This window comes from Schistocerca piceifrons, chromosome 7 (assembly GCF_021461385.2).
Source record: "Schistocerca piceifrons isolate TAMUIC-IGC-003096 chromosome 7, iqSchPice1.1, whole genome shotgun sequence".
In the NCBI taxonomy this organism is placed as follows: Eukaryota; Metazoa; Arthropoda; class Insecta; order Orthoptera; family Acrididae; genus Schistocerca; species Schistocerca piceifrons.
Window position 1 is genome coordinate 465,354,280 of NC_060144.1, and position 13,330 is coordinate 465,367,609.

Genomic DNA, 13,330 nt, shown 5'->3' on the forward strand with positions numbered 1-13,330 from the left:
CTGCAGATATATAAGAAGCAAAGTTTTCTCATTCTGAAAAAGGTCGCTTGCAACAGGGACTGAAATATCGGTAGTTTTATATATATTGACAATGAAGTCACAAACCCAGAAAAATTTTATTGAACATCAGAATGCCAGATTAAACATGGTCTTTGCCCCACCACTACAGTACAACCTATGGAGTCAGAGGAAATGACAGAAGAGGAGGTAACCATAGTTTTTATACCTTACACTGGCTTACTATTGCGAAAAATCAGGTGCATACTGAAAAAGCACCACATAAGAACTGTCTTCCCCCCTCCCCCCCCCCACCTCCCAAAAATAAAACACTGGCATCATTTGGGAATGTCAAAGTTGACCTTGGTTCATGGAAGGCCAGGGTATATCAGATTCTGTGCCAGTGGGTCATATATGGGGGTCATTCCTTGAGTCATGACAATTATGGTATGTCTTGCAATAATGCAACAACACAGGAATTTCAGGATGTGCATTGAACCGGTAAGGCTGTGTGTATCTGAATGCCATCATAAAATAGGGTTCCATTACAGGAGGTAATGGCAAAGTTTGAAATGAAACACACACATTGGAACTCTCTAAATTTGTTGTGCATGAGTACAAATGGAACAAAATGAGTGCAGCATCAACTACTGTCCTTCAAAATAGTCTTCCAGTGCATCCATCAGCATTGCCAATGAAGAGGATGGTGATGAATGCCGTTGGCACTGCCATCAATATGTGCCACTTGTCACTGAAATGCAATGAGGATATCCACCCTGTTTGCGAAGCATCTCCCATACATTGGATTCTTCAGTTGAGTAATGAGGTCAAAGCCACATGAATTGAGGTCTGCTGAATTGGGTGGGTGGGGGAGGATTTCCCACCCCACTGCTATACAAAATTGCTGATGATGCCTGCAGTGTGGACTGTAGCATTAATGTGGAGTATTATTGCATTATCAGGCAGTGCCTTATGTTTTCAACAAAGTGTACAGCAAAAAGTTGCGGTTGTATTGGAGACTGAGAGTGTGGCCATCCCTAACAATGACAGTCATATATTGGACAAACAATGCATACCATAGAAGATCAATGCCAAGAACACCAGCAGCACCCCAACAAGTTGGAGGTCATGGAGCACTGTGTCAGAGAATGATGCTATTGATTAAGAATGTACCAGGGTTTTATTACAGACTTCCAAATATTGGGACAGTATCATTAAAGAAGCCGTCAAAATTTGTACCAGGGATAATCTTATCGATCAGGAGTGCAACTATAATCTCAGCAAGTCTTGGGAGCCAGCAGCGTGTCTAATTAAAAAGACACTCAGCAAACACAACCTGATGATGAGGGCAGACAGAACACCTACATCAGCACTACCAGAGGCACAAGTATCTCCACAACTGCTGATGCACACACTTGGGCGTGGACCATGGAGGGAACGGCTTTCAGTGGAAGGGGATGTAAGTCAGCCAAACACCCTCAGGAGTTCAGTGCATGATGGCACCTCATGATGGTGACACGTCTGATCACAGTAGTATTGTGCCCGTTGGACACTATGGATCGGCAGTACACCTGTGGACTGTTTAATCCAGACCTTAGAAGGTAATTCAGTTTTACTTTTAGTAACTGAAACGAGAATGCAAACAAAATTTCTTTGCTTTACATCGCAGTAACAATTTAATTCTAGGCTTATAGTCAGTTATTTTTGTTGTCTCTCCTTAATTTGCATTTAGATACAACCGAGGTGCAATTCCATCAAGTATCAATATTCCATTTTCAACTGTAAATTTATCAGAAAATCAGTTACCTCCAGGGCCTGAGAACAGTATTCTTCATAGCCACAAAGGCAAGGTTATTACAGTGGTTGGATCACGTGGACCAAATGCTTCTCAGGTATAAGTTGCTATAGAACATAAGTTGCTGAGCAACTATTACTACTACTACTACTACTACTACTACTACTACTACTACTGCCACTAATAATAATAATAATAATAATAAAATAATAATAATAATAATACCAATAATAAAGTAAATTAGATTTTTGAAATGAAATTTTTCAAAAATAAAATGTGACAGGTTGAAAGTCACACTTGAAATTATCAGAAAAAGAATAAAGATAGTTAAGAACTGTGCATCCCTTAGCAGTAACCAGCCTGCATGCAGGAATGGCTGAACTTCGCTACGATATACCGTAGACATGAACAATTGGTGAATGGCTAACAACGGGAAAGCATACTGAACAGGACGATGGAGCAAAAGGAAAAAGGAACAGTGATTTACAGGCCAATAACACAATATGTTCAAGTTCCAGAGATGCTTATAAAATTCATGATTACTCAAAGGAAAATGATATCGTATCAGTGCGGCAACAATGTCAATTAATGAAGTAACTGTTCTGTGTAAGACCAGCTTCAGATTGAAGTTTGTGTATGGAGAACATAAAGAGATGGAAAGCTAATCAGTGTTTGATGAGGATCAACTACAGAAAAGGGTCCCGACTTCAATCATGACATGCCTGGAACCCATTATAATCAGTGACAAATAATGAATTTCACAGAAAATGTGGTGCAGTATTGAAAGGCAGAACTTTCTGTTGGGAACGAGAATTGTAAATTTATCAACACTGAGTGAGAAATCTTGCAATGTGACTCTCCCCACACCTCCCCCTCTCCCCACATCTCCCCCTCTCCCCACACCTCCCCCTCTCCCCACACCTCCCCCTCTCCCCACACCTCCCCCTCTCCCCACACCTCCCCCTCTCCCCACACCTCCCCCTCTCCCCGCACCCCCCCCTCTCCCCGCACACCCGCCTCTCCCCGCACCCCCCCTCTCCCCGCACCCCCCCCTCTCCCCGCACCCCCCCTCTCCCCGCACCCCCCTCTCCCCGCACCCCCCCTCTCCCCGCACCCCCCCTCTCCCCGCACCCTCCCCCCTCTCCCCGCACCCCGCCCCCTCTCCCCGCACCCCCCCCCCTCTCCCCACACCCCCCCCTCTCCCCACACCCCCCCTCTCCCTCGACCCCCCCCTCTCCCCGCGACCCCCCCTCTCCCCGCGACCCCCCCCTCTCCCCGCACCCCCCCCTCTCCCTCCCTCCCTCTCTCTCTCCCTCCCTCTCTCTCTCTCCTCCCGTTTTGTCAAACTTCGTTCGAAGTTCATTAATATGACCTTCATTTATACAGATGGCTCTAAGACCAATGACGGGGTCGAGTGTTGTTTTATTGTCGGGGCACAAAGTTTCAAATACCGGCTCCATGGCCATTGTTCAGTCTTCACAGCTGAGCTCTTTGCCCTCTACCAGGCTGTTCTTTACATCTGCCGCCACCAACATTCTGCTTATGTCATCTGCTCCGATTCCCTGAGCGCCATCCAGAGCCTCAGTGATCCGTATCTGGTTCACCCTTTCGTGCACCGGATCCAATGCTCTATTCAGCAGCTGGTGGATGACGGTTCTCCGGTTAGCTTTATATGGGTTCCTGGCCATGTCGGTATCCCTGGGAACGAAGCTGCAGATGCCGCGGCCAAGGCTGCAGTCCTCCAGCCTCGGACAGCTTCTTGTTGTGTCCCTTCATCAGATTGTAGCAGGGTCATTTGTCGGCGCATTTTATCGCTGTGGCATGCCGATTGGGCTGCACTTACGGACAACGAGCTTCGGGCCTTGAAACCTCTTCCTGTGGCTTGGACGTCCTCCTCACGCCCTTCTTGGCGGGAGGAGGTCGTTTTGGCCCAGTTACAAATTGGACACTGCCGGTTCAGCCATCGTCATCTGCCGACGGCTGCGCCGGCGCCGTTCTGCCCATGTGGGCAATTGCTGACGGTCCGCCACATTTTAACATCCTGTCCTGATTTTAATACACTGCGTCTTGGTCTTGGCCTGCCATGTACTCTAGATGCCATTTTAGCGGATGACCCAGGCGCAGCTGCTCGCGTTCTTCGTTTTATCAACTTGACAAACCTGTCTAAGGACATTTGACTATGCCGTTTTTTTAATCCTATGCCTGTCAATCTGTCTTTTATCGTGTTTTCCCTTTTAGTTGCTGTTTTAAACTTGTGCCTCGCGGTGCATTCCTAACGTAGTCTGGGTGCTAATGACCATCGAAGTTGTGCGCCCTAAAACCACAAAAAAAAGAACCCTCTCCCCTGCACCCCCCCTCTCCCCTGCACCCCCCCTCTCCCCTGCACCCCCCCTCTCCCCTGCACCCCCCCTCTCCCCTGCACCCCCCTCTCCCCTGCACCCCCCCTCTCCCCTGCACCCCCCCTCTCCCCCGCACCCCCCCTCTCCCCCGCACCCCCCCTCTCCCCCGCACCCCCCCCCTCTCCCCCGCACCCCCCCTCTCCCCCGCACCCCCCCTCTCCCCCGCACCCCCTCCTCTCCCTCACCCCCCCCTCCCCCGCACCCCCCCCTCTCCCCCGCACCCCCCCCCCCTCTCCCCCGCACCCCCCCCCCCCCCTCTCCCCCGCACCCCCCCCCTCTCCCCTCGCACCCCCCTCTTCCCCGCACCCCCACTCCCCCCAACTCTCCCCCCCTCCCCCCTCGCCCGTCGTCTCGCCCTATTTATTAAATCCTCTGGGTAATGTGTACAGATTGTATTTACCCTAAAAATCAAGTGGCAAAGGACTTCTGCATTTTAGGTAGACAGTGGGAGAAGAAAATCATGCACTAGTAGCCTATGTGACAGAAAGTGAGGAAATTGATCTGATGGCAGTCAACACCTTGGAGTTTCTGCAAGTGTAATAAATGAAGATTTGGTACTGCAAACTCACATTGACAGCTGGTGGACAGTACCATTTTTATAGATCCAGGCAAAACAAAGCAGACAATAAAAAGAATACAAAACAAAACCAAATATGGCTGTCAGTAGCAAGTCATCAAAATGAGTGGTACAAAAGCCAGAATTGAGAAATCAGTAGTAGACCCAAGTGCAAACTTTGTAAGGAAGCTTGTGAAACTAGCTGTGCAATACATCACACACATGAATTAAAACCAAAGGCATGATGTGGTGCAAATTATACACTATAACTTATGCCAGAAATACCATCTGCCAATGGTGAAAACTGGTTGGTGGGATCATAAATTGGAAAAAAGTGGTTGGTTAAGGACAAGCCAAGCTACTATGCGACTTCACACTGATCAAACATGAACACAGCGCACGTCATCATGATTATGTAGAAAAGAAAAGTGCGTATCATTGACAATGCTGTTTCAGGTGACAATAAAATCAGTGAAAATCGATTGGAAAGCTTAAAAAATATGAAACATTTAAAATGGATTTCAGCAACTCTAGCATAAAGAAGTAACTGAAGTACCAGTGGTTTTATACACTGCGTGTGCCGTTCCAAAAGATTCGTTGTTGTGATCTGCACGCATTTCAGCTTACACATCATGCAGTACTAGGCACTTGGGAAGTTTTGACTAGTGATAAAAAACATGGCGTATGATATTTGCTGTGTTAAATGTTGTGTATAATTAATGAATAATAAAGGTGATGTAACTCAGTTTTCATGGTGTAACTCTGAACTTCATTTCCTTTTGTGATTTTAAAATTATGTTCTTGATCATTTTATTCCTTTTTAATTGACATTTCTAGTAACACTGCTGAAAATTAAATGGCAGTAGCTGTTACTTTGAAATCCTGAAAGATATTTCTACTGTAAATCAGGCAGTTAAATTGTAGTTTACTCATTGTTTCTTTACATTGTGTACCATTTACATCAAATGTAACTGATAAAGGTTTTCTCTGCAGTTTGGACACATGTTGGTTCAGTGTGGGTTTCCACGGGTCTGCGTCCTGCACGGAGGAGTACAGGTGTTGCGTTCTTCCAACATTTTGCTGGTTCCAGGAGCCATGTGACGCCACAACATGGCACTTGCAAAGTGCGATAGTTGCTGAATTCATGTGATACATTATTGGAGAAAGTAATCTGGCCCGTGGTATACTTGATATGTGCAGAAGAAAACTACGCAATGTAATGTTCAAGGTCACAATGGTGTAACAGTTGTGAATCAAGGGATTATATGGTTCTCACTGAAATTACCAATTTAATACATGATTATTGTGAACAACAAAATACTTTGTCTTTTGAGATGGTCACAGTTATTCCTTATTTTTCCATTCCATTTGTAAGCTATAAAAGAGTCTTCTAAGAGAAGCAGAGTATTCTTAATGACTGAGGTGAAAACTAGTATATGTTTATAATTGTATATTTATTAATAGTTTCAGTTGTTGTTGAAATAAGATTTGTATGTAAAGAGTCTTGAAAGCAAAGAAAACTGTCATATTTTTTTGGAAATTCAAAGTGTAAATGTTATATAAACTGCGGAAATTTGCATATATGCTTCAGCAAATGTTTCTGCTGATGAATTATTTATTCCCTGTTTGAAAAATGCAAGTCAGGGATATACTCGTAAATCTATTGTACATAGTTTAATTATTCTTCAGTGATTAAAAACTGGGTCAGTGGTTTAAATATACTGATGGCTGTGCTTACTATGGCAGATATATTGAAGAAAAAATTAGAGTAGTTGTTAATTTCCTCTTGAAATTATTTACTTGTTATTAACACACATATATCATTAAATAGGTTTGAAAACAGATTTGTCTTTGTGTATCACAATAGTTCTTTCTGTTGTATGTCATTTTCCTTACAGTACTAACATACCAGTTTTCCCCATGTTTAAATGATATGTATAGAAATGTATGAGGTATTATGATTCAAGAGGAATGTGATAGTGGTTTTGATGAAGGCTGAAAATATGGTAAACAATAAAAAATTCTTGGGATTTGGTTCATTTTATGTAACTAAATGAAAGGCTGTTCATATGGTGCCAAATGCATTTTGCTCTTTTTATTTGTAAAGTGTCTTGAGTTGCCTGCAATACATGATGATTTGTTTCTGTGTATAACTGCAAATTTGTTATTACATTACAGTTTTTTTTTAATTTTCTGTCTTTTACATTAGAAACAACTTACTGTAGCAAAAATTACATGAAGTTAAACTAGTACTCATTTTTACTTATGATCTGTGATCTTGTTGGTGGTGGTCCCAAGAATATAGAAGCATCTAAGGAATGATAGAAAACATTAAAAAAAGGAAATTCTTGTTATGATTATAGTTTTAAGGATAATTTAAAATCAGGACCCTCTCTCTCCCCTTTTTTATGTCTCTCTCCCCTTTTTCCGCCATTGATTTCCAGTATATCTCACTGCTCCTATCTCCTCTCTTGCTTACACTGTCTTCTTTTGCCTTTCTTTCCCTTATTCCCATAAGCCTAAAATTTCGATTCAAAATTCATCCTCCCCTATACCTAAAGTTCACCGGTCTGGCAGGGTCCAGACTCCCCAAGCCTATGTATGGCCTCAACCCATTTGCATGTTTCATTTCTCTCTCTCTCTCTCTCTCTCTCTCTCTCTCTCTCTGGCACTGCCTCTTCCAGCATAAAAAAGTGTGAATACCTTTGCATACAAAAATTTTTGTTCAGGAAAGCAGAATGAGAATTGAGGCAGCTGGTTCCTCACTGTTCTGTCTCCACACAAAACGTGCCCTACCCATTGTGTTATAACAACTGCTACAGCCATTTCATGTGTCTTTAATACAGTACTGTATTGTACAATTTCCTGATGGTACATGTCGTTGCTGGTCCATGATATACTTCTTATGAATGACCGTCAAGACGAGTACACCCAAAATTGAATTCAGCTACCCATTTCGTAATTGCTGACGGTGGAAGTGGAGACCTTTTAACACTGTTGGTTAATTTCAGTGTTCAAAAACAGAAGGTTTAAATACCTCCACTTACTATAATCCCACTCCTAACACAAATGGTAACATTTTTCACCTCAGCTCTGTACCATACGTTATACCTGTACTGGAAGTATATGAAATGAAATCTCCAAATTCAGAACCAAGCTATGTTTTTCAAAACCTCATTATGTGGTGTATAACTCACAAGCTGCTGATAATAACAGTATAAATAGTTTATTGACAAATATTTTATTTGAAAACATATTTAAAATTTATTGTTCACTTGTTGTCTTGTAGTCCTAATTTTTATGTTCTCAAAAATGTATAACATTCCTAGAAAAACATGTTAGTTTGTGAAATATTTCAATTTTCTTGACAGTTTTTTGGAAAACCATCCTCCTCATAAAATAGAATCATAATGTCTTTGCCTAATGTGTGTCTATATTCTATGCTTTAGCAGTCTTTCATGATCCGTCTATATAAATAAAAATGTAAATGTTCATTAGTTCAAAGTCATTAATCTCTGAAAGTTTTTTACTGATTGATCCAAAATTTTGGCACAATGCTACATTGGAATAGACATGTTTATTCTTAAAGACATGTGATGTATAAATAAATGTGTAATATGTAAAGGGGTTACCAAAAATATGAGAAAGTACATGACAAATTTACTTTGTTATTAGCTAACAGGACAGGTGAATTTATGGCTTGTGATTAGAATACTATTAGAAAATCTGAATGTGCAATAATAAACAATAAACAAAACAAGGTTCATAGTCAGAGAGGGTGAGGAGGAGATACGTAGAGGTGTGGGAGTAAATGGACATAGAAAGCAGAAAGGAGGAGATGGACAGAGAGATGGGACAGGAGGAGATGGAGAGAGGGGGAGGAGGTGATTGGCAAAGAGAAAGAGGGAGAAGGAACAGGACAGAAAAGGGGGGCAGAAGGAGATTAGAACATGTATACAGTCCCCATACATATTAGGAACGTACCTTCCCTCTCGTTTCCATTTAACCACACTAAGCCAGAGCAACACACAGCCAGGAAGAGCTACTCTAAAATATATCATCTTTGAATTTTAACTCTGCACTCCTTTAAATAAGAATTGTGCACAAAGTCACAGTCACTCAACATCTAGCAGCCATCAGGTACAGATACCATTGTATAAAAGACCGTAGCATGCAACATTTATCATGTAATGTTTTGTGTCAGTCAGCAATTTTTTGATGAGATCATGCTAAGTAATCAACAAATTACATAAATTGTCATTTTTGTGGAACTATTATCATGTGTTGATAAAGTGTTATTTCCACTTGTATGTGAGTTTATTGGTCTGCAAGGTGAATCATATGAAAATTGTTATACGGCTGACCATCATCATGACAGCCAATGGTAATATACATATAGTGTCCCAAAACTAAAAATTCAGTTTCATGAAACACATGATATAGAGAACACATATCTATACAGTCGGGGCACATGTGAGGCATTAGAAATCATTAAAGATCAATGTGGCCACTGTCCATGTCAACACACATACCACCTTTCCACAGTGGAACACATTCTGCACTTGATCAGGAGTGATGCTGTAAACTGCCTCCACAGTCCGGTAACACAGCTAATGCAGGGCACTGATTTTAACGCTGTACATAAGGCCCAAAAGACACAAGCCGCCACTTGGGGCTTCAAGCTGAGAGGAGTGCCATAGGTGCCCAAGTGCAAGTTTTGTGTGAAGGTTGTATCACAATTGTAGTAAAAGCTGTCACAGGTGAAATTGTGTGAGGGAGGAGGGAGATGGGGGAGAAAATGATAAGTTGCTTGGGTGGAGAAATGTTCTCAAACCGGCTGTGCCTTTATGCAAGGGACTTGATGTAAGCACATGCAAAGAAGTCTTAAGGGTTGTGGTCAGGTGACATTGGAGCCCATGTACATGATGATTCTACTGATCCATCATCCTGGAAACACAAGCTTGAGGAAATCTGAAGCAGTGAATGCAAAATCAGTACGCAATGGAATTCGGAATACACCACCCCATTTGCCATTCCAGGGAAAGCTGAAGCATATCATGGTAACTGGTACATGTTATTGTATTCTCTAGTAAAGACTGGATGATAAATCTTAGTCTTGGTAATCCCTAGCCATGTGCTCAGTTTAGAGTTGTTTGTCTCCAGTTCTAGCACCTCATGAAGGTTTTTCCAGCCCCAATCTGGCACTTGTGACAATTCACAAACCATTTGTGTAAAATGTGGTCTGTCTGATTGGAGATTATGTGACAGGTTTTCATTTTCCATGGCCTCCAAAAGGTCAGCACACATTTCTATATTGGTATCATAATCTTTCTCCTCAGGATGGTGCATTACCTGGATGCAGTATGCCAGACAGTGGGTTGTGAACTCTTCAACTCATAGCTCATCTAAAAAGTAGAATTGTGTGGGCTCCTTTCAGTGGCCTCCTCAATGCTCTGGACTGTGTTGTCAGATGATGATTGGTGTCCAGGACTTTCTTTGTTAAGCACATTTCCTCTGTGTCTGTATTTGTTGACAAGAAGGCTGATATTGATCCTTATTGGTGGCTCTTTTCTGATATGTTTGATGTACAGCACACACACCTCCTTGAATATTTTACCACCAAATTTCTTCTAGAGAGAGTACCTCAAAAATCTGTGAAAAAAGAATTTATTACATTAATGCTTTAATGAAAATGAATTGTTACTTTTGGGACATTCTGTATATCATTCCCTCTCATCAAAATTTGCACAGTGCCACATGTGCATAGGCCACGACTGCCTGACAACCCTCTATTCAGTTTATATACATCCATCTTCGGATGGGTACTGGAACAGCAGCTGTTATGTTATGTGAAAATGATAATACCGACAGCTGTATGTGTTAGTTTTTATTTTATTTACAACTGATTCTGGCGGTACATTTCACTACCCTCAGGTCCCGTGATAATGTTAGTGATTGTATTTTGAATGAGAAAATAATATTATCCTTCTAGTAAATCCCAGAATCTGAGGTGTGCAGGCACATACATAAGTGTGATGTTGCAAGCATGTCATGTGGTGGATTGGGAGATTTAAAATTTAGTCATCAAAGTAATAAAGTTAATAGTTAGTAGATATGGCATTAAGCATAAAATTGTCTTTGTTTTGATAGCTAAAGAAATCCCTAGGTCCTCATACTTTGTCAAGTTAAAAGCTGCCATCACAGTTTATAATATCTTCCATCAAATGTGTTTCAATTGATGCCCTAATAATTGAATCCCAGATTAATTTGCATGGTAAAATAATCCACAGAATATCTGAAGAAGATAAAATTGTAGCTACGAGCTGACTTACTGGGCTGCAAAAGATGAGAGTGGCAATCTTGTTCCATTCACCTTTCAAGTACTGTGTGTGTGGTCTGACCAATTCACAGGTTTCCACTTTCGCATAATGTTCTGTAGACTTCAGCTATCTGCAGTTGCACATTGTCCTTTGCTGAGCTGAGAACAAAACAGTTCTTTGTAGGTAGGTGTAAGGTTAATTTAACATAATGTTTCTCTAGGATTCCACCAAATGTAGGTGAAATATTGGCCACACTTGGAAGGAACACCTTGAACCTGAACAACTTTTCTTCTTTATCTTGAGTGGTCACATTTAATCCTAAGGAAATCTGTGCTAGTCTTACCTGAAGAATATCAATTGTTTTTGAATACAAGTTGTTGGTATTCCACCTTATTTGCAAGGCTGTCTCTATCAGACATATACCTGCTGCACCAGCATTTGAAGGATGCCCATGGACTGAGAACAATGGTGGCAGTGAAGATGACTGTGAACATAGTTTTGAATATGTGGACTTAATCGTAGACTGAATTCCATGATGGTCCATCAATCTTCTGACTAAGAGATCTAGGAACAATAGAGAGCCACCTTTACCCATTTCCTTCATAAATTGGATATTCTTGTGGATAGAATTTAGAGGATGTAAAAATCATGACAGCTCTTCTTTATTTTGGGGCTGCACTACAAAAGTATCCTTTACATATTGCCCCAAGACTAATGGTTGAAGTTACAGTGGTTTAAGTTCCCTCTCCTCAAAGCCTTCCACAGAAATTTTGCCACTATAGGGGAGAAGGGACTACCCCGGCATCATCATCAATCCATTCAAAGTATTCGTTGTTGTTAAAAAGTGTGTTGAGAAAAGGATTCATGGAATGACAATGTTATATACACCAACTTTTGATATAAATATTGTGATGTAAAATAATTTGCCTGAAGATGGCGGCCTGCTTGTCAGTCGAAATATCATTGCAAGATGATGTCATCTGGCTGCTATTTTGAAATCTCACAGTATAAAAATAAAGGAATTTATAAAATCAGTCTGCTGCGGCAAATTGTTGTCATTTAGAAAATTTATATTGGCTGATCTTGTAATGTACCACATGTACTGATTGATCATTTGATATAATTAGGCGGACATCTAGTAAGGTTGCTAGGTGTGTAGCAGAGTTTTACATCTGCCTGTGCCAGCTCACATAGATAAGTTACAGTGGCAGATTCAATAACTACCACAAAGCATCTTGGCTTCACTGGTCTCAGCTTGATGATGTGTATTACATGTTCTCTGGTGGACTTAAGTAAAATGGCCCTGCAATACTTGACTATTTCTGCACATTGGTTTGGATTTAGCTATCCCTGGCTATTGATATCTACCTAGCACATGGATGTGGCTATTGTTCTAATGATGTATGGTCTCCATTTTCCATTCGATTGCATGTAGCGTGCACTGAAGTGTGTGTGTGTGCGCGCGCGCGTTTTTGTGCATGCGCATTGAGAGAGTTTCATATTAGAGTGCTACCCAGCCAGAAGAAGTTGAAATGTTCTTCAGCACTAACATTTGAGTTATTCGGTAACTCTCCCAGTAATTTTCTTGCCAAGAGGTATCCATCTCTATAGGTCTTTGTTTTTCTTTGCTTCAGGTAGAATTGGGATCTATTATATTCTGTGCTTTGTTTGTACTTAGTGTTCAGTAAAACCTGTGCTGTTGAAAAAGCAGACATACAACAGCTGACGATCCACAAGTACCAATACTGATATAGTGAAGCTGTTGCCAGCTAGCTAAGTGAACCCTTCATGGGGACACACATTCTAGTTTGCATATTTTTAACTTCATTTGTGAAGTAGACCTCTGTGTTCTTGATGCCAAGATATCATTCATTATTTCAGAGCATTAGTGAGCCTTGATGTTTACTGCGAAGCCTTATACATTTTGCAAGAAGCCTCTAACACTAATATGATTTCTGAATATACCATAACATTTGACTTAACGTTGAATTGCCTGTGTGCCTGAATATGCAGAATGTTCACATTGGCTGTTGGTTGGTTAGATAGCATTGTAATGGTTTCAGTTTTATAATGATAATAGTTGTCAAGCAATAGTCTGTGTTTAATAGTTCTAACAGATTATACAGAGTGCCCTCACAACCCCCAGAGCTCTGCCTCCAGAAAAAGCAGCAGATGTGACACATTAAAAGACTCCTAAATAGTTATATGAGTCAAGTTAGATTACTTTTTACTTTTGACCTTCATACATAACCACAAAAAACAT

General features: G+C 41.3%; 1 protein-coding gene across 3 annotated transcripts in view; it reads left to right on the top strand.

The window, feature by feature from the left end:
* LOC124805186 (TBC domain-containing protein kinase-like protein) overlaps positions 1-7,214 on the top strand; it is a 77,652-nt gene extending 70,438 nt beyond the window's left edge. For 2 of the 3 annotated variants that reach the window (XM_047265677.1, XM_047265679.1), the window contains 2 exons: positions 1,730-1,889; positions 5,741-7,214. In XM_047265677.1, the coding sequence (XP_047121633.1) occupies positions 1,730-1,889; positions 5,741-5,848 (268 nt within the window). In that variant the 3' untranslated portion in view covers positions 5,849-7,214. The remainder of the gene's footprint in view (positions 1-1,729; positions 1,890-5,740) is intronic. The other variant, XM_047265678.1, reaches the window with a different exon arrangement.
* Positions 7,215-13,330: the final 6,116 nt, after the last annotated feature.